The 20812-nt window shown below is 41.4% G+C and overlaps 2 protein-coding genes across 23 annotated transcripts in view; one reads left to right on the top strand and one right to left on the bottom strand.

The window, feature by feature from the left end:
- Window positions 1-20812, bottom strand: part of dock7 (dedicator of cytokinesis 7) — a 31379-nt gene that overhangs the window by 4063 nt on the left and 6504 nt on the right. For 2 of the 22 annotated variants that reach the window (XM_029001947.1, XM_029001951.1), the window contains exons 15-45: window positions 13780-13897; window positions 13599-13669; window positions 13367-13505; window positions 13141-13242; window positions 12966-13052; window positions 12468-12699; window positions 12139-12315; window positions 11820-11989; window positions 10696-10788; window positions 9445-9534; window positions 8912-9007; window positions 8445-8585; window positions 8246-8359; window positions 7988-8155; window positions 7761-7900; window positions 7508-7677; window positions 7270-7418; window positions 6994-7176; window positions 6564-6723; window positions 6372-6468; window positions 5616-5633; window positions 4437-4490; window positions 4064-4160; window positions 3637-3771; window positions 3387-3539; window positions 3114-3272; window positions 2913-3013; window positions 2577-2769; window positions 2284-2427; window positions 1980-2111; window positions 1295-1309 (exon numbers count right to left, since the gene is read on the bottom strand). In XM_029001947.1, coding sequence (XP_028857780.1) covers window positions 1295-1309; window positions 1980-2111; window positions 2284-2427; window positions 2577-2769; window positions 2913-3013; window positions 3114-3272; window positions 3387-3539; window positions 3637-3771; window positions 4064-4160; window positions 4437-4490; window positions 5616-5633; window positions 6372-6468; window positions 6564-6723; window positions 6994-7176; window positions 7270-7418; window positions 7508-7677; window positions 7761-7900; window positions 7988-8155; window positions 8246-8359; window positions 8445-8585; window positions 8912-9007; window positions 9445-9534; window positions 10696-10788; window positions 11820-11989; window positions 12139-12315; window positions 12468-12699; window positions 12966-13052; window positions 13141-13242; window positions 13367-13505; window positions 13599-13669; window positions 13780-13897 — 3898 coding nt within the window. Of the gene's footprint in view, window positions 1-294; window positions 1133-1294; window positions 1310-1979; window positions 2112-2283; window positions 2428-2576; window positions 2770-2912; window positions 3014-3113; window positions 3273-3386; window positions 3540-3636; window positions 3772-4063; window positions 4161-4436; window positions 4491-5615; window positions 5634-6371; window positions 6469-6563; window positions 6724-6993; window positions 7177-7269; window positions 7419-7507; window positions 7678-7760; window positions 7901-7987; window positions 8156-8245; window positions 8360-8444; window positions 8586-8911; window positions 9008-9444; window positions 9535-10695; window positions 10789-11819; window positions 11990-12138; window positions 12316-12467; window positions 12700-12965; window positions 13053-13140; window positions 13243-13366; window positions 13506-13598; window positions 13670-13779; window positions 13898-20812 lie in introns of those variants that run through there. The other 20 variants (XM_029001967.1, XM_029001952.1, XM_029001949.1 and 17 more) reach the window with 20 other exon arrangements.
- Window positions 17352-20727, top strand: angptl3 (angiopoietin-like 3). The gene is made up of 7 exons (XM_029001973.1): window positions 17352-17996; window positions 18264-18374; window positions 18699-18798; window positions 18910-19023; window positions 19212-19307; window positions 19718-19990; window positions 20081-20727. Exons 1-7 carry the CDS (start codon window positions 17487-17489, stop codon window positions 20254-20256), a joined length of 1380 nt encoding a protein of 459 aa, XP_028857806.1. The 5' UTR covers window positions 17352-17486; the 3' UTR covers window positions 20257-20727.

Consider the following 20812-nt stretch of genomic DNA (forward strand, 5'->3'; position numbering starts at 1 on the left):
GGCACAGGGGAAGGGTATGTGGTGTGATTGGGAGGAAAAATAAGGAGGGGAAAATAAAAAGTTTGTAGTGAGGAAGGGGTGAATGTCATGTGCATCACGTGAGAACTGAGCCAAAGCGCTACAACTCTTACACCAGTCAGCATTCATGTAAAAGCACACTTTAACCAGTGAACGAGTTATTCAGAGTTTTGGACGATTTGACTCAGCTCTGAACTGACTTACTGCTTTTTGGTTTTGCCATTAAAAACAGAAAAAAAAAAAAAAAAAGAATCCCTCAAACTAGGAACTTACCACAACACACAATAATAAAGTGGGAGGAGGGGGTCAGCAACCAGGGAAATCAAGAGGAGAAAAACAGAACATATTTTAATCATGGCCAGGTACTTCCAAAAGACAAAGACAAACAAAAACAGCACCACTATCCATGGTGTAAATCAACCATTTCCCCAAGAACACCAAAGAAGACAGACAAACTTAGTGCACCCAAAAAACATGCAGGCAGGGGAAAGGGGTGGGAAGCAGGAGAGCAAACAGCAGGCTGAAATGTAAAGAGTTTGGGGGGGCGGCAGAACAAAAGCTTCAGGAGCCCCCCAAGTTTTCAGGGAGACCCTATCATGCAATTTAACAAAAAAAAACAAAACAGAAGATTAATGCACGTGCATAAAAATGAACAAATGAAAATGCAGGGGTCGATTCACTCTCCAAAAGAAAGAAAAGAGGGAGGGGAGGAACATGATTACACTCATAATGGAACACATCAAGATAATAGTAGTTATGTGCTCCAACAGTGTAACTAATACTGAACTTCATCTGCTTTTTAAGGTTTAGTTTTTAGTCTTTAGTCCCCTGTACTACTGAACTCCTTGGTGCTTAAATCGAACCCTGTGGTGGAGAATGAAGATGAGTGCGGATGATGCCAGTGCTGATGAGAGAAGGGTGAGGTGGAGACAGAAGGGTTGGTGGTGCATTCACCAAGAATGGTCATTAGTGTCACACGGTGGTTCCCATGCATGGCCTGCAAAATCCAACATGTTAACATTTGTCTTTCCTCCAGGAGAAGAGAGGGAGAAAAGGAGGAGGACAAAGAAGGGTTTGCTGCTTGCATACGGTCAGCAGCAGTCCCACACACATACTGAGAGATGGAACAGACGGCAAAAAAAATGTCCGTTTAAAATAAAAAAAAAAAAAAGAAAAGAAGAAGGTTAATGGATCAAACTGGAAAGGTAGAGAGCCACAGAAAGAGGTGCCCAGAGCTAGCACATATGGGCCAAGCAGGACCACGAGGGCCACCTACCTCCCAGCCAGTGCTCTGTGTGACAGAGAGAATACAGCACAAATCAACACACACGTCAGTCAGTCAGCAGGACACACCAGCCTTGCCGGAGCCCACAGCACTGCAGGACAGGTCTGATCGGCTCGCCACTTCCCCATGCAGCCAGTTATCCACGACAGCTAAACGTCCGGAGGACATGCAAACCCTTTCTACTCCGGTACAACTAGTCTACACTTGAAAATAAGATTTGAGGATACAAGGTATAAAAGAATGAGGGGAGGCATGCAAAAAAGGTATTAATAAATGGGACTATAAATATATTTTACTTGCTTTGATGTGTGCCTGTGTGGGGGCAATATTAAATATATCTATACAAATACACGACAGGCCTAATTATTTTGGATAAAAATTATATTTTGCTTTTTAAATTAAAATTCTTAAAATGAAGCTGATCAAATAATTGGTTTTGAGCCAAAATATAATTTTACCATTTTAAATATCTGAGGGTGTGCATAAGCCTCTGGCCTATAGTGTAGATGTAGATATATAGATGTCTGTACACTCAAACGAATGTTAAATGATTGTGGTCAGGTAAGTCCCTGCTATGACTCCAATCTGGGCCGTCCCACAGTGTGAGCCAAAAGAAAATAATTATATACACACGCACACACACACATTCACATCACATGTACAGAGGAGTACTTACCTGGTGAACTATTTTGCCAAAGGCTTCCTGCAGTTTACCATGTATGGTGGCTAGTTTCTTGGCATCTCTGTTGGCTTCATGGATGGGAATCAGGACCTTATAGACCTCATTCACAGCCTCGTACATTCCAGCCTGTAGACGAGACCACACAAACAGACAAATACTGTTCATACTGCAATTAAACCAATACCATGATGCATAACATTACACTACCCACAATATAGCTTGGTTGTGAAATTATACTTCAGTTCTGCCTTTTTTTTCCAGTGATCACTGTTTAATTTCTATTCAAAAAGCAGCTTACCATGGAAAAGGAGGCAGCCGCCTGCTCCAGCAAACCCACAAGACCAGCCTCTGTGAAATATTTCCCCGAGCAGATCCCCTCCTCATCAGGAGAGACCACGTCATCAGACACAGCAGACTCTTCCAGGACGTTGGATGAGATATTCTGAGAAAAAAGGACAGTCAAACCTTACTAAACAACGTATCTAGATACTATTCAGTAGCTTTTCATAGTATCATATCTCCAATTAATATTTAATATCATTACCAAAAGGACATCTATACATCATATATAAAGTGTATTTGGGTACCCACCTGAAATGTGACACAGCCCACTGGCAGGTATTTGCGGTCCTCCAGCATGCTGAGATACTCTGCCACCAGGGCGGCACTGTGCACAAGGCACTGAGCAGCCTCTGCATGGTTATTCCTCTCAGAATGTTTTCCGGCCATGTTTTGCAGCCATGTCAAGCGGAGGTCTGGAGATGTCTGGTAACCCTTTGCAATTCTGCTCTCAGATAAGGCAACAACATTTCAAAAGATTATCAACTGAAGCTTCATGTTTGGTTTCCAACCATCTAACTAAATCAAAAAGAGGTTGGACTCAAACCAGATGGAGAAATCAAGGCATAAAGTGGAGGTGTCCCTAACCTGTACATGAGGTCAATAAGCATCTCTGGGTCCTCCTGGTGCTCCTTCATCTTCACAGTGTCAGATAGAATCATGTGCAGGTTGAACACAAGGTCCTGGACCTAAGGCACATGCATACAAAAAAAATATTTAGACTGGTCCTTGCTAGAGCCCAAAATTATATTATTTTATGTATGTGCAGAATGAGTATGCAGGATAAACCTGGTCAGGGAAAGTGGTCTCTCGGAGCTCCAAATCCTCCTCAGCATAAGTCAGGATGGTCTTTAAAGAGCGCCGCAGAAACTCTTCATTGAAGTTCTGAGACGTTCCAACCAGGGAAGACAGGGACATGGTCACCTGCATCTTAACCCTTGCAAAGTTCTTCAGGAACACACAAACACAGATGTTTTAAATAAATCCGTCAAATACTACCTTAAGGCATACAAATACATACTTTTTATGTATTTAAATATTATTTAAATGTGTGTGTCTCACGTTTCCGATTTCAAAGTTCTGCCTCATGAGCAGGTAGAGTGACGCGCTGGCATGAGAGCGAATGGTGCCGATGCTGCTGCTACAGTTCCTCAAGAGCCTGAGACACAGATCTGCACATTGCTCTGTCTCCTCCTCAAATAGCAGCTCTGGAAACTAGACAGACAGAGTGAAAGAGGAAAACAACAAAAAGGAGCAATTTAGCTCAGATTCAAACAATTAAATTTATTTTAGTTTGGATTTTACTCCGAACCTTAGACACTAGTGCTCTTTGAGTGGCAAAGCAGTGCTGCAGATAGAGGGCGCTCTGGTTGCAGGCCATACTGTGCAGCAACACCTTCAGGACGCCGCCAAGAACACTCTCCTTTGACTCAGTCACCGACACAGTCTGCAAAAAACAAGAACACGCTTAGCAAAGGCAGTCATGATGGAATAACATCTCAACTGCGTCATGAAGCGCTAATGTTACAGGGCAGAAAACAATAAGCTATTCAATAAAAGGGAATCCCAAGGGAGATACAGTGTTCTGATGTGGGGAAAAGGTAAGCAGTAAGGCTTATGCGGTGCTGGTCTGGTGGGGAACAGGACAGCTCTGCATGAGTGAAACGCAGGAAAGTTCAGCAGAATTAAACAACAACACAGAAAATGATGATCTGACAACACTTTCGAGAGAAAGTTACCTGAACAATAATTTCCAGCGTGTCAAGGATAATAAGGTTGGCTTCAGTAGCCAGGTTGCCATCAATAAGGGCCTCGTGTTCCAGTTCTGCTCTGGTCCTATCACAGAGAGATGGGGTAAAGTGACTTTAGGCACCTTGTAAATGTGTATTACTGCATTGTTTGTACTGATTGTCCCTGGATAGCGATGAAACCCTTGTAAAACCTCAGAATATATGATTTTAGCCCACTTAAAAACCTCAGTGTAAAGACAGTACTCGACTTGAAATGTCTGCGGGCATCCACAGGCGGGCTGGGCCAGAAAGCTATGGCTTGGGGGTCACAAGGTGAGGAGAGGGATTAGAAACATGACAATACACGAGCTTGCTTACACACCTAGCTAGAAAACGCTCCTTGATTCCACCATTGCGTAGTAGGCTTTCTCTAAACCTGGTTCATTCAAAACACAAAATCACACATACACACAGACAATACCAAACCGGAGGAGTCCAAAAGGAAAGAGGATGTCTTGAAATGCTTGAAAGAACCACCAATAAATAGCAGATCCCATGGACCAGAGAGGGAGGGGAGATTAAAGCAGAAAAAGCCAGGATAACAAAAATGAAGATGTCTGGGAAAGTAAAGACCATCTCCATTCCAGCAGAGTGGCTGTGTATAAATAGACATTTCTGGGGCTTCTAAAGTATGGGACACTGCTAGACATAGACCTCTGAGGGACAAATATGCAAGGGGCAAGAATCTGCAAGTTGACACACTCAACCGCGCGCACACACACATTTTAACCTGTTACAGGACAGTCCAGTTCCTATCATGCACCCAGGCCCTTTGAAAGGGGTCATCAGAGGTTAAGCAATAGGGGTAAGAGCAAGCCTGTTACTCCACACACCAGCACACTGCAAACAAGAGATGTGATTACTGTAGAAGTGGACCTGAGCTGCTTCAACTCAACACACTAAAATAATTTAGTGCCACCTTTAGTGTCCGATCACGTTGTGCTGATGTCCCAGTGTAATAGTCATGCTCACCAATCAGATGTGTCCCATGTTAAAGCTACACCCACTTAAACGCAACCAACTCGTGCTATGCTAGTTACAGCACAGTTCATATTTCAATGTACAGTTATTGTATGGTTTTTAATACACATAATATATTTTTGGGCAGAGAGGCATTGTAGGACATTACACCAGTCATCCTTATGCAGTTATACATGTAATCTATTTGTACAATATTAGAACAATATAATGGTCTTAAGGGATAAGGCTAGTCGGGAAATGTTTTTGGGGCTATACAGTTTCACATCAAAGAACAGTCTGGTTAATTTAAATACCATACTCTGTCCAGCTGGAAAACATACCCTGCACAGACTCAACATTAGACCTACAACAGAATCACATACTGCATCACAACCCAGATGCCCAAGCACCACACCCAACTCCAAACGAGAGTCGGTAGAGTATTTAGAAGGTCAGTTACAATGAAGCACAGCACAGCTAACAGCAAACCAACCCAGGCAGCAGCATAGGGAGGGGGAGACAGATGTTGGGTGTACGATACCTGACATATCTGAGGCTCCTACACAACACATGAAAAAGTGCAGTCAGATGGGTGGCTCATTAGAAGTGTCAAAAAATATTTTTCAAAGTTATGTCATGGATTAATGAAAGAAATTATTAATTTATTGAATCGTCTGTCTATAAGCCCAGGCAGCTTCTACTCATAAATAAAAAATAAATTAAAAAAAAGTGTTGACCATCTGTGAACTGCGGAAAAACCATCTCATCTCAGAGATCCTGGCTAATTAAAATGTAATTTAATTTAAGGGGCAGACATTTCACAATGCTTCCACAAAACAAGCACTAGACATGCAATTACAGAGGCATGATGTGAAGCACATAAACCTAGTAGCTGTAAAAAATATCAATTATAATAATAAAATTAAATAGACATCAGATGTCCATTTTGAAAATGCTGCTATATCCTTAATTATGAAGGCCCAAAAATGAAGAAACAAAAATGAAAGCCAGAAAATATTTCATTCAGATGTCTATATTTAGAATTTATCTAGTGGCACTCCCATGACTACATTTTAGATCTATTTTCTGTAACTAATACTAGTTAGTGAAACTAAACTAGCCTGTGTAAATGTCTCTGCAAACTATAATGGCAAAAAAACAATGTATTTTTTAAAAAGTGTTTTGAACAGAACAAATACATTGGAACATTGGGAAGGGAACATAAAACCCAGCTTCCAGAGACAATTATGGTGTGTGAACAGAAATAGAACAAACAATATGACAATTAAAATCATACTTGTCCATCTTTTCACTATTCTGCCTCCAGTGTGTCATGTCCTTCCTCCATCGTAGGTTTTCCTGGCTACCAAATGCACTGCCCGATGGACTCCTCTCTATGTGAGCACAGAGAGAATTTATGTAAATAGTGCCTATCAGGGTATAGGTTCAGCAGCTGAAAGACGGTGTAAGTTAATATGTGTGTACTTACCAAGCTGCCCCCTGCTGCGTCGTACCATCTCCTGTCTCGCGCCGATGCTGCCCAGAATGGCCTCCTCCAGCTTGGCCTTCATGTCTTTGGACTTTTTAAAGGTCAGGCTGTTCATCCGCTCAAATGCCTTCTTACCCTGCATGGTGAACATAACATGGGCCTTTTATGGGGGTTGTGAATAGATGTAGATGGACAGAGGAAAAAAAGAAGAGGGAGTTAATTCAAACAGGAGGCAAATAAACAGACTGTTTACTAAAACCCAGATTAAGAGTAGCTCTGAGGGATGGGTGAGTCTTCTGTATGGGAAATCTTCTTAGTTAATTTTAGACTAATCATAATTTTGGGCTACATAAAAAAAAAAAAAAAAAAAAAAAAAGGTTGTGTCTAATGCCACGTAGCTTTTCAAAAATAATATGTTGAACATGTTCACCTTGTACTCAAAGCAGGAGACACAGAGGTACAGCATGTCCAAAAGCCGGTTGAGCTGAGAGACAGACAGGTCTGTGAACCATTTCTGCAGAACCATCTCATCAGCATTCTTAAGCACCCACAGCAGGCAGATCAGCAGGCTGCGACTGGACTCTGCCGAAAATGTGCCATGCTGTCGGGTGGCCTGGGGGAATAGGGGAAGACGGAAAGCACAGAAAGATATTCTAGGACTCTGAAATCTCCATTAATTAGCCAATTTTAAAGTGCTAAATTGTACCTGTGGGTTGAGGAGGAAACTGCTTGGCCGAGACATCTGGGGGACTGATGTACCAGCGATGGCCATAGCAACCGTCTGATTAATCAGCCCCTCAGATTCCTGCTCTTCCCCGCCCGTGCCACCTGTCCGACCCCACTGGTTGTGCAACTCTGAGGTTAGGAGTTACAGACCATTACAGAATTAGTCAAGATTAAATATGCATTTCATTTCAAATCCTACTTAGATAAACCAAAATCACCAGTGAAATCATGCAGCTGTGGCAGCGTTTCCATAATGATTCCAATGAGCGGCAGGTAGAGCATCGCAACCCTGGCCTTCACCTCAGGGTCAGCATAGCGGGGGTCAGAGTCGTGGCTGGACAGCAGATTATGCACCACACTGATCACTTTCTTATGAAGCCCAAACATCCTGGAGAGAGCAGAGCAGCAATCAGTCAATTACAAAAGACAACGCACAAACACACAGGCTGTGGAACTCAACTTGGCACTGACCCTTCAGCCTCTGGGTCCAGGATGACAGCCAGCTCTGTCAGAACCAGGCCAGCCAGGTAGTGCTGCTCTCTGAAGGGTACCGAGAGCTCAAACATATTGGCAATCTTCTGGTCCTGGACATGCGTAGAGAAGCCAGAGCTCTGAAATGTACAAAATAATGAAATTGTTGCTTGATTAAACATAGAAGGGAGAAAACTCAAATAATGTTAATAAAAGTGTTTATTAACCTGTGATGTAGCCGATGACACAGATGGTGAGGGGGATGCAGGTGGCGTAAGCAGGCTGCAGGGAAGGTTGAGGGTCACATAGTGCTCATGGCTACACACAATACGCAGGAAGTCCAGTCGCAGGGACTCTAGAGTGGGGTTCTGTAGAGCATAAAGCTTGGTGGAAACCTGAAGGTCAGAAAAATAAATACATAAATAAATTAATCGGACTCATAACCACCAAAAAGCATGCACAGTGTCCAGTATTATTCACGGTACCTGCTTCCAATACGTTTTGATGAGGCTGAAGACAAAACCACGGTCCATGACGGAGAGCAAATCATTAAGGAAGAAGGCCAGACTCATGTTGAGACGTTCAACCAGTTCCAGGTCCTGTAGACAGAAAATGCAATAATCTGTAGGTCATCTGATTTGCTGAGGAGGCAGATGAACAATCAGCATTAAACACTGCACCCACCTTCTGGAAGCGTGAGACAATATCACCAGCAATTGTGCTGACCAAAGCAGTGATGTCATCCATGAAGCGCTCAGGGAAACGGTTTTTCCTGGGAGATTCTAGTCGGTCAGTGAAATACAGGTGGTGGATGATGCTCTTAACCTACAGAGGCAAGGCAGTTTTTAAAACCAGAAATTCTAAAATTGGTAAATTTATAACTTTTCTGAGCAAGAAAGACTTTGTATTTATTAGGCAAGAAGCATTATACATAGCATATTTTTCACCATTATTAGTGCACCTGTTTATGACCCATGTTGTCTACAATGGACATTTATACATACAAGTAGAAGCAAGCATTACACAATTAGATAGGAAATCTTACTATTGATGTTTAAAATGGTCAAATGGTGTGGTCAGTCCTGTTTTTTTTTTTCATTTGAATGGTGAATGACATTTTTTGAGGTGGACATAGTGGTGGTTGTTCTCACCATGAGTTCAAAGAAGAACCAGGCTTGCTGCAGTGCCCCTTCACGCACACTGCCACTGCTGACCACCCACTGTAGTGCCAGCTCTTCATGAAAGAGCTACAAGAAAAAAAGCAGAATTAGAGACCCGTTCAATGTTTTTTTTTTTTTTTTAAAAAGAAAGGCTCCTCTCATCACAGTAGTGTCTGAGACCCAACATGGAGGAAAAAGAAAAAATAATCACTTCAACATTTCACCTGCTGTATCTGTAGAGGTTTCATTAACATGAGTGGAGACACATGTGTCATTTTTTCAACTGTCAAAACCGGTGTCAAGCATGGTGCTTTTCACACACAAAAAATGTGTTACATCATTCCATTCCATCACAACACAATCAAAAATAATGCATTCACATAAAAGCAGGACATACTTGGCATCCAACAGAACCACACAACCACCATACCAAAACCATCCAGTGAAGGGGCAGACATCTACAGACAGACAGGCATTGGTGAAAGGAGGGGGGTGGCTCCACCCTCCCTGTGCGGGGTCTCTACCTTTTTGGTTGGTAACCGTCCTGTTAATGTTTGCAAGAAACTGGCGCTCTCAGTGTGCGATGACATGCGATTGCCACTGCGCTCCATGGCCTATGAGTGGGGATGAATGGAAGGGTGACAACAGATTAGTGAGGAAGAGATTGTGGAGTGTGTAGTGCCATCCTCTGCCAGACACACACACAGACACACACACACACACACACACAAAACACACACAGATACACACATTACAGACAAAAGACTCAAATACAACACAAATCTGCACTCCCCAAAACAACCTCTTCCTGTATGGTACAAGACCTAATCTTTATTTTTATTAAGATAAATAAACTACTAAATATTAATTTCTGGTTCTGCTCTTTAATAAGTGACCTATTTCTTCTTAATTTAACCATTAATTGAACCAAAACCAAAATGAATTTTTGTACCTTTATAATGCACATTAGAGTAGCTCATTAAGATGTGGCTCTCAAGCCATTTAATGTTTACTATTTATTTGGTTAAAATGTTAGCAAAAGTAAACAATGGCCGCATCCAATGTAACCACACCAAAGTCATGGCAACCCAAGGCCACAATCATTAGTCACAAGACAAACAAGCTGCACTGCACAACCCAAGCAGCACAGACAAGGACAACAAAGACAATAACACAACAGCCCATTTTATCCAAAACCCACGCACAAGAAGGCACACACAAGCAGACACACACACTTAAACATGCAGCATCCCACCATGCCTAAAGCACAGCAAGATGTGTTAGTGAGGGGGAAGCCATGCAATAGAGATTAAAATACAAGGCAAAGCCTGCAGGGGTAAGGTGACTAATGGATATGGGGTCAAGGATTTGTATGATAATGAATAAAACCAAATAAAATAATGAATGGGTTCTTGAATTAACCCCTGAACTGCCCTAAGATCTAAATCAATAAGTAAGTAATAACTGAAAGTGAATCATTCATTCAGTCTTAGTTCGGTTTTCATGTATTGTACCACAAGGCATAGGCTGGCCAATAAGACTAGTCTGTGAAAGGGTTGGCAGTTGAGGGGTTAAAATGGGTGCCAACTCCAATGAAGGTGGCCAGTGGCGCAAGGAGGCTGAGGGGGATTTTGCAGAGGAGCTTGTTTGGCAGGGAAAGGAAAGATCTCATGATACAGTTTAAGCAGTGGGGTTGTGGTGGGTGGGTTTTGTGAATGCTGGAGAGCTGAGTGCTGGGAGAGGTTTTTTTTTTGTGGTCGGAATACTTGAACCACCTGCATGGTGTCAGATGTGGAGCTGGGGCTGGTTCCCCAGGGGGCACTCTTACACCCCATCGTGTGCACCCAGGAGTTGGAGCGATCTAAGCCCTGCCAAGGGACCAGGGGTCACAGGGTCACAGGCGAGAGCGAGCAAGTGAGCAGCAGCACAGGGGAGGGAATAGTCAAAGGTTAAAGATCACCACAGCAGGTCAGTGAGAGTACATTGGTAAGCTTGAATGACAATCATTTCAGGACACTTGTTTCAGAAATACTACAGATTATGATCAAACGGATCAAAGATCACATCAGTCAAATAAGCAAGAATGTTTGGTTTTAGCATATGAAACATACACGCCAAGCAATTTAAAAGGTGTTATTAAGGTACCCAATCAAAGCACAGGATTGGATGAGGAAATAAAGTGTTTAAGGAGCCCTGGATCACAGACAGAGAGAAATTCATTTCAGATTCTGAAGAAAACATCCAGAAATAGATCCACTGCTCATAGAAGAAGCATGCAACTATAACAATTTAGCTTCAAAAGATGTATGAGGTATTGGACAAACATCCAATAATGCAGTAAATTACTGAACCATACAGATGTGGAAACAGAAAAATTATAATTTTGGTTACAAGAGTTGTTCAATCAGCCACGACAGGATTACATAAAATTCAAAGAAATTACATTCAGAATGTATATCAGTAACATAATGTATGCACATATGTTGAGTGATCATGAATTACTCCATTATTCCTGTAAGGATTTTGGCCGGATGGTCTGACAGGGGTTATATAGATAAGATGTTCCAGTGGATGTTTACCTGTGAGCTGGGTTGAAATGTAAATGTAAAGAAAGAGATGCTGTACCAAGTCCTTTTCATCTGCAACCATATTGTCACCTGTGTCTAAAAGGCAGCTGTGACCCAAATACCTTTTTATGTAAGACTGGCTAAAATCAATAGTTGATGGAAAACTGCATTAACGAAGAGTCAATATATGCATTTACTTACTGTTACATAACTTAAATACAAAAAAAAAAAAAAGAAAAAAAAGTCTGTTCTTAACATTTTCAGCCTGTTACTTGTCCATGAATCTCAAGGCTTTGATACAGACACTAATCCAAATACCGAGGTCTCCTTACCTTGCTCCCAATGATTGACCGTACTTCATCATCTGGTGATGTGGGTGTGCCTGAGATATCTGGATTACTGTTGCTGAGGCTACGGGAGCGGTTGAGGTTGAGGCTGGCCGGCCTCACAGCGGAACGTGCCATGGTAGCGTAATGCACTGAGCCACCCAAGCCTCCGGGGCCTTAAAGTATGGAGATAAAGAGAGAAAAAAAAAGATCCCAAGAGTCCAATATGTTTAAGGACAGCTAGTTTTTAACTTTAAAGCAACTGTGTTCCCAATAAATGCTTCATAAAAATTGAAACATTGAAAAAAAAATTGAAAGTAATTACAAAAATAGGCACCCGGAGAAGGGGAGTTGGGGTCCATGTTGGGCAGACGGAAGACGTAGTGTATGTACGAAGACAGGAGACTGTTGCGGCCATGCTGGTCTTGGCTGCTGTCCAGGTACTTATGAAGTCGGTTCACTACAGAGGCCATGACTTCAAAAGATGCTTGCCCAAGATTCACTACAAAAAATTAGATTTCAATTAAAAGAAAGCATCTCTGATGCAAAACATTTCAACTGAATTTGCAGACAAAATGACAAATTCAGAGAAGACATAAACACAAATTTTTCAGACCTAATCACAATCAATACTATCAATAATTTGTTTCGTACCTATCTGGCCTGCAATGACAGGTGGTCGCACCACCAGAAGAACCAACTTGTCCAGCAGTAGGTGGAGAAAGTGAACTACCGGCTCCAGCTGAGAGGAGTTGAGGGCTGCAATGCTTGACTTCAGCTCTGCTTCCAGATTATTCTCCATGATCCGCATGTCCCCAATTCGCACAGGGAACATGTGCTCATCCAGAGCGTGCACCAGTGCAAAGAATTTATCCAGGTACTGATCCTTAAAGAACCAGATTATTGTGCGAAAGAGTGGTGAAAGAGCTTTAAAATACATTACAAAGAAACAGTCAGTCAAAGCATCAATATATAAGTATAGAAAAGGTTGCATGTTTGAAGGGATGATGATTATGTTGCTAATTAAAAAATTTGTCAAAAGCAACAGCATAGATCCACTAATGCATCTGACGCCTGTATAAGAATTCCACAGGAAAAATGCATTTACATTCATAATTTTTCTAAAAGAGCATTATGAAATCTACCATCTACCTGTGTATGGATGGTGGAGGCCGAAATCACTTCAACATTGAATACGCCTCTGTGGTTATCCACCCATTTCATTCCAGGAAGAGGAACCTATTAAAAAGAGAAAACAAGTCCAATTTAAAATGTGCTCTCTTCACCACTGATAGTGTTACAGTGGGGATAAATGCCAGGGACATACGTCTGGAGAGAGGACAGAGTAGGACTGTGGTGGCTTTTCTAGTGACACTGGGAGACAGAAGTTTCCTGTTCGTACTCGGCCATTCTGAAGCATGGGAATCCACTGAGCAGAAAGACACACAGTTCAGATGCACAGGTGGTTTGATAAGGAATGTTAAAATGTACAACATATATATGGCAAAATAATGACTTGTACATGTGTGGGTCTGTGTGCCTTCAATACATACTGTATACCCGACGGGTGTCTCCAGGGGGGTGTTCTGTTTCTGTTGGCAGCTCACATGATAGAAAGTGAAAAGGATGTGGTGATGATCGGTCAGTGAAGCCGGCAGCTTGATCTTAACCTCATCATGGAAATCTGGGGACCTGAGAACCGAAACCCATTACATTCATCAAAAACAGGTAATTGCTAAACATCCATTTTCCAAGAACACTACCCAATCTCAATACAGGGCTCACCTGTTATGATATACTACTGACGTATATGCCTCTTTGGAGAACTCTGCACAGCTGGACTTTCCAAAAATCACCTAGGTGACAGGGATGACAGTTTCTTATCAAAATATTCAAGTGAAAAAGTACAGGTGCACGAGTCACAAAGGTTTCTTCAGATTAAGATGGGATATGAAGAACATCTTACAGGCATAGCATTGCTGGGGTCCTCTCCGTTCATGAACTGCACTTTCACAGTGATGTTGCGGGCAGAACCCTGACGGTTGGCAAAGTTAAGGCTCTGAGGATTTACATATAACAGGTTCCTGCAAAAACAGAAGAAGAAAGAGTGTTTCTAGTTTTACTATTGCATGTATTTGGCAAAACAGTTCATTTTGAGTTGCTGGTGAGGGCAGGGTAGTGTGAGGGGTAGAAAGAGGCACATATATGACCAATTATGAAAACTGATTAACATTAAAGAAAGGTCAAAGCTACAGAAAGAAACATGCTAAGATAAAAAAAGGTACAATTAGAAAAGGGATGAAATGGATGGAACAGATGGGTGGTTTACTTTGTACTAACGCAAACTATTGCAATAAAAGGCAAGCATTTTATTAAAGGTCCCCTTTAAAATCCTTCTTTCCTGCAATAGACACCTCAGGAACTTTCCACTCTGGACTGACACACACACACACACCTTTGTTATATTGAATAATATTAACTGTCTGTAATATTATCTATTAAATGTACAGCAGTATTTTACTTTGCACATTTATTACTCATTTCAATAGTTTAGCAATGGCTGTCCCATTCTTGTCTAAATGTTTCTCTTACATTGCTTGTGTGCCCTGTATGCACTTTATGCATGGCAGGTTCCAGAGTAACGTTATTTCGTTTCACTATCTACAGTCTGACATGTATATAGCTGAAATGACAATACAGTCAACTTCAACCTATTAGGAAAATGTTCTTTGCTTTTATATAGGTCTAGGTGGTCCACTAATAATGTATCTGAAGTCTCTTTCCAAACACATTTGTTCTCATTTTCACAAGCAATCGCGAGTAATTGGATTGCCTTGCATGTTTGGAAGCCATGTCAGTGGGTGAAGATCCTTTTTAAGGGGAGGGGTGGGAAAATCTCTGGGTGGACAAAGCATGAGAATTGGGAGGTAACTTTTCCCCTTATGACGACATAAGGGGACAAATTCCAGATCTGACCTTCTGAGCTGCTGCTCTCTGAACAAAGCTGAATGGCCAAAGCACTCTTTACACCATCACCATTTCTAGTCACTGCAGGAACATAGACAGGCTAAGGAAACTAGTATTGATGTTAAATTCTCTCACAAAGTGAAATGTTCATAATAGGGAACTTTTTTTATAGTGAACTAAACTAAACAACATCTACACCACTTATGGCATGCTGCCAAGTAATTACGTAACTTTTCAGCAACCAAAGTTTCACTTTAAAACCACAATAAATAAAATTGTCTAATGGGCATCCTTGACTGGACTAAATGAATGCGGGGGGCAGGAGGATATGAGAGGTACAATCTGCTCAGGATTGGTAGGGTGTGGGGGGACTTGTCATATTACTGCACTTTTCCAGAGACATTGCACTGACCTAAATTTTCTGACTGGTGCATGTGAGTGTCACTGTTTTGGCTTGCAGACAAATGCAAGGGAACTATCAACAAACACAGCAGCTTTACTTGTGCCCTTCAGATCAAAGTGCCGTTGGCCCAAAAGATCCTGTTTTGACTGCAGCAGTCAAATCAGTTTTTGGGCCAACAACCCCCGAATATATAAAATGTGAATTCCTAAACACTTAAGCTAAAAACTCAAACATGATAAAATGGTTACCTCACTATTGCATCATGGTGGAAAAACACACACATATAGATGCACACCTGGATGGCTCTTGTGAGCCAAAGCTAGCCTTTTAACTCATTCAGAATAAGCACGAGGGGTTAGAGAGAGATGTCACAGTACAAAGACCACTGTGACGTGAGATGATATCCAGAGGGATCTCTTTAAAACAACAGACCTCACAGAGATGGAAAAAAAGAGGAAGGAGAGGTCTCCCACACACTCTCTGTCTCACAATCTTCTTCCTTCGCTCCTGCTCTTTCCTTCCATGTCACTTACCCCGCAGTCTTTCTCATGCTCTCTGTACCACCTCATGTGCCCTCAGGGGATTCGACAGTGGATTTACCGAGTAAATGCTCAGTGTTAACTTTTAATAAAATGTATGGAATATTTGATAGTCGGTTAATGAAATGAACAGTTATTATGCGAGCTTGGCAAAAAAAAAAAAAAAAAAAGATTTGGTTCTAGATGCTCATTCTTTACTGGTCAGTTCCCCTCACTGGACATGAGATAAATTTCTAAAAGAACAGAGCCTGCACTGAAATGGATCAGTGCACATGTTTCTCACTCACACACCATACACGACCCCTTTGTACACAATACTGTGGCGAAAATGTTTACAGAGTCTATAGGCACAGTCCAACACCAGGACAAGGGTAATCATGCAAGGACCACATGGTAGAGCTATTTATGGAAATCATATGCACATGTAACTAAAGCACAAGATCAATTAAACCTGAATGAATGTCACTGTAATGTTTATGTTCAGTGAAAAAAACAGTAATAAAACATGTCCGTGTGTCGACATTAATCAATAATCAATAAATTCATACAGCCTAACGATTATTAAAATTATACAGCAATTTTGAAGTACTAAGCTTTACCATGCTGGATGAACACAGCTCATACGAAATTGCTGAAGCTGTCAGCGTAGGCACTTCCCATTCAATTTGATTAGAGTGACGTGATGTGCCACAAAACCTAATTGTGGGCCCATCACTTTATATCGCGTGAAGTGCTTGCAGCAGAACATTGAACTGTTGAATGTTGGACAGCGGAACAAGCTCCAGCCATTCTAATCCATTTATGCAATTTTCCTCAAACGCGTGTGAGAAACAATGATAGGTTCTTCACAATGCATATATGTGAGTGTAGAGTAAACAAAATGAAGCTGCTTTAACACTAATCAAAAACCCTGGTGTTTCACTCATCAGTTCACACAAATCGGAGGTTTTTCTTTTTTTTTGCTGCAGTCTCCATTGAAAAATGTTTTTGAAGGCATACAAACTTAGTCTGTCAGCAATTTTCTAACAATAAGGTATAAAACAATGCACACTGAAAATGGCATCTAAAACATTTAGTTAATCTTAAAATGTTATTTAAAAAGATTAGGAATTAACAGCTACGTCAAACTAAGCTTAGATCGAAACTAAAGTAAACTAAAGCAGATGCCCACAGCCAGAACAGTAAAAGGATTTTGTCAATATGTGATCAGTGAGACTATGCAACACTGATTCGACAGGTCATTAAATCACACACAGGGACATAAATGGCTTCCTTTATGATTATTTCTCCACCACACATCAACAGTTGAATTCCATGAAATGATTTAATCGATGCAGATTGTGAAAGCATTTATAATTTCTGCACATCAGCAAAAACTGCAGCATTTGAAATCTGATTATATACCTTATAAATTGATGTATGTGGCACAAGAAGTATGGGGTGTCACCACGAATGTGCATGCTGATCTTATTTGTTTGCTGTTAGAAGTATCTTTATAAAAATATATATATTCTCTGGGATTCGCTCAGTCTCTGACCTTTTAATGATCAACGCATGCTCCCTCCCCTTAGTGGGCAATAGTATATATTGGAAGCCTTCCTAACTGCTTGGACATCCTTGCAAAAAGGGAGAGAGAGGGTGGAACTGGGAAACTGGTGAGTGGGACGGAAAGAAGAGGGAGTGGAGGGAGAGGCTGAAGTAATTCGGCAAGAGTCAGGGAAAGAACATACTGCGGTAGACTGTAGGAAAAACGAGGGAATTAAAATGAAGTTGATCGGTCTGATTCTACTGATCGGTCTCAGCAGTACTGCTGCTCTCAAAACCAAGTTACGTTCCACTACGGAAGCGCCACCCTCCATCCATCCTCCTGCTGAAAGCAAGTCCCGTTTTGCTATGCTGGACGATGTGCGTCTGCTGGCTAATGGCCTGCTCCAGCTAGGCCAGAGCCTCAAGGATTTTGTAACTAAGACAAAGGGTCAGATCAACGACATCTTCCAGAAGCTTAACATCTTCGACCATTCCTTTAACCAGCTCTCAGAGGTCACCAACGAGATCAAGGAGGAAGAGAGAGAGCTAAAGAAGACCACCAACTTTCTGAAGACCAACAATGAGGAGATCCGCAATTTGTCTCTGGAGATCAATTCAAAAATCAACAGCATCATGCAGGAACGTGTGCAGTTGCATAGTCAAGTTGGGGGACTCGAAGAAAAGCTGAAGGGTATTTCTGAGAGCATGATGCCTGTGGAGCAACTCAAGGAGATCACAACACTGAAGGTAAGATTGTCCATAATAATGCTCATAGCACCCCGTTTTGCCCCTCTATCTGAGGGCCAAAAATATATCCTTTGATATCCGATTGCAAAAAGCCTGTAATAAATACAATTTCGAAGGAAACAAAAACAATCATTTCTGTTACCTTACTTACAATTTACATATTCCTTACTTATTAGATTAATGCTCACGATTACACAGACTAAATCCAAAAAAAAAAAAAAAAACACTGGATGATACCTTCTATGACATGCTGGTGTTCCGTTTTAGGACATGATTGAGTCGCAAGAGAAAACAATAACAGACCTGCTTAAAGCTGTGAGAGGGCAAAATGAACAACTCAACCACCAAAAGAGCAAAATCAAGAGCCTAGAGGAGAAGGTAAATCAGCTCATTTTACACAAAGAAGCCAGAAGATACCAGCCCTCAAAACTTCATTTGAGCCCTCTAAAGGGGTCCTGTGGTATCTGGAGGTACTCAAGAAGGGTTCACTAAATGAAACAAACATCCTACAAACCTTAAACTGATTTGTGAACTGGACACATTGGAGGCCAGAATCAAACCCCTAAACACTTGAGAATAAAAAGACTGACTCAGTTGCTGCATATTATGTGTCACCACATGAGGTGTGTCATTGTAACAGCAGGGTCAGTTTTATACCATTGAGGTTCCATGAGAAAATTAATGTGAGTTTGTTTTCCTTAGCTTGTCTATGACCAGGAAACTGCAGAAAAAAATTATGCAGAAGTTGAGAGTCCTGAAATATTCCACTATCTAAGAACCAATGGGAGCATTAACCCCACCAGTAAGAGCATCAGTTATTTATTTTTTTTAACGTAATAATTTAAAATCAATAAGTCAGTACATCTGAATACTGCTGGGTTATTCCAAGTATAATGCTGATATTAACTTGCAGGCTTTCCGGTGGACTGCAGTGATGCTTTCAACCAAGGCCAAAGGGAGAGTGGAGTTTATCCCATTAAACCAAATCAATCAGAGCCATTCAACGTGTTCTGTGAGATGACCTCTGGTAAGGTAGTGGCAACTAATAGAGACTATTATACAAAGGCCTCTGTGGACTTCAACAAACCTACGGATGTAGAAACAAATTCTAAAGTGTAGTTATGGGGGCAGTGAACAATCTGAGATGAGAGCAAAACCTTGTCTTTTAACATCGGACATGCCTTCATCATTTGTTTATCTGTTCCTGTCCTGCAGATGGTGGGGCTGTTGTGATCCAGCGCAGAGAGGATGGTTCTGTGGATTTCGATCAGGAATGGGACAAGTACGAAAAAGGATTTGGCAACCTGGAGAGTAAGTGAACAATACTGGCCCAGTTCAAAATCAACAGACAAAACTAAACTTCCGTCATGGATTTGACTGACAGGCAATTATGTAAGACAAATTACCATCACTAGCAGAAAGCAGCAGGGCTACTTAGCACAGCACAGTTAAAACATGCCTAGTGGAGACTAAATGACAGCCCTATTATTAAGACATGAGCCAAATCACAGACCATTTAAAAAAAAAAAAAAAAAGTGGCATGTTCGCAGGATGAGAATTCCTTCTTAACAGCTAGAGACAGATATCTGGGTTGCGAAGAAGTTAAACAAAGTAAATTTATTTCCCAGCTAAGCAGACAAAAGAGTTGGTTACATATGCATCTACATATCTATTTTTAGGTTTATATTACAGTAATATATGATAATGCATGTGTGCTTCAGAGGAATTCTGGCTGGGCCTGGAGAAGATCTACTCGATTGCCAACCAGGGTGAGCACATCATGCACCTTGAGCTGGAGGACTGGCGGCATGAGAAGCGTTTCATTGAGTACCTGTTTAAGTTGGACGGACCATCATCCAAATACAGCCTCCACCTTAGCCATCTCACTGGGAACCTACCTGATGCCATGAGTAACCACACTGCAACTAAGTTCTCCACCAAGGACCAGGACAATGACAAACATGAGGAGTCCAACTGTGCTCGTATATACAGTGGTAAGTATGCTTGCTCTCTGAAAAATAACAGGAGGGTATATCTGACCTATGCTATTGTAAAAAAAAAAAAAATGCTTGCTGTATTAAAAGGTGGCTGGTGGTTTGATGCCTGTGGAGAGAGCAACCTGAATGGGAAATATTTGTGGCAAAAATCCCGAGGTCGGAACATGAAGAAGAAAGGAATCTACTGGAAGCCGGGAAGAGGCGGCTCCTACAGCCTTAAATTTACCAAGATCACCATTCGACCATCACCCCATTTCCACTGAGCCACTAACCTGCAGCTGGAGTCGCCAACACTGTCTGTCATTGAGTTCTATGTCTAAATATACCTTACATAACATGCTCACATAAGATGACTCAACATATTACCTGGATTTTGTAAAAACATTGACCAGATATACAGGTGCCAGAGGAACAGCTACATGTAGGATTCGATATGAAATTAGGGGCAATCTGAATAGTAATGGACAAGTGAAGTCCATGAAGATTGATGTTTGTTTTACACTTGATGTACTGGATAGGGAAAAGAGCCATTTCCTTATAGAACTGGTTCACCCCAGTATTGAACGATTGTTTGACAAGAACTTACATTTTAATAATCTACTGCATGCTATATACCAATGTTGTGTTGTACAGGATTACATTTATTTTTGTGTTACTGAGTCATATTGACTCCTGGTGAAGATCAGCATAAATCTCTGTACTGTATGAGTTCTGTTTACCAAGACACTTTTTCCCCCCCCACAGTCCAATCATATTTATGTAGCCTTATTTGGACCTCAAAACTAATAAATGAAAGAAACAAAAAAAAAACATCTGTGT

The sequence above is a fragment of the Denticeps clupeoides genome, chromosome 13 (genome assembly GCF_900700375.1).
Source record: "Denticeps clupeoides chromosome 13, fDenClu1.1, whole genome shotgun sequence".
Lineage (NCBI taxonomy): Eukaryota > Metazoa > Chordata > Actinopteri > Clupeiformes > Denticipitidae > Denticeps > Denticeps clupeoides.

Excerpts from the sequence above, each read along its gene's own strand:
- angptl3 (XM_029001973.1), top strand. The coding sequence starts at position 17,487 with ATGAAGTTGATCGGTCTGATTCTACTGATCGGTCTCAGCAGTACTGCT. Across the intron at positions 17,997-18,263 it reads AGGAGATCACAACACTGAAG|GACATGATTGAGTCGCAAGA; the intron begins GTAAGATTGTCC and ends GTTCCGTTTTAG. Across the intron at positions 19,024-19,211 it reads GTTCTGTGAGATGACCTCTG|ATGGTGGGGCTGTTGTGATC; the intron begins GTAAGGTAGTGG and ends CCTGTCCTGCAG.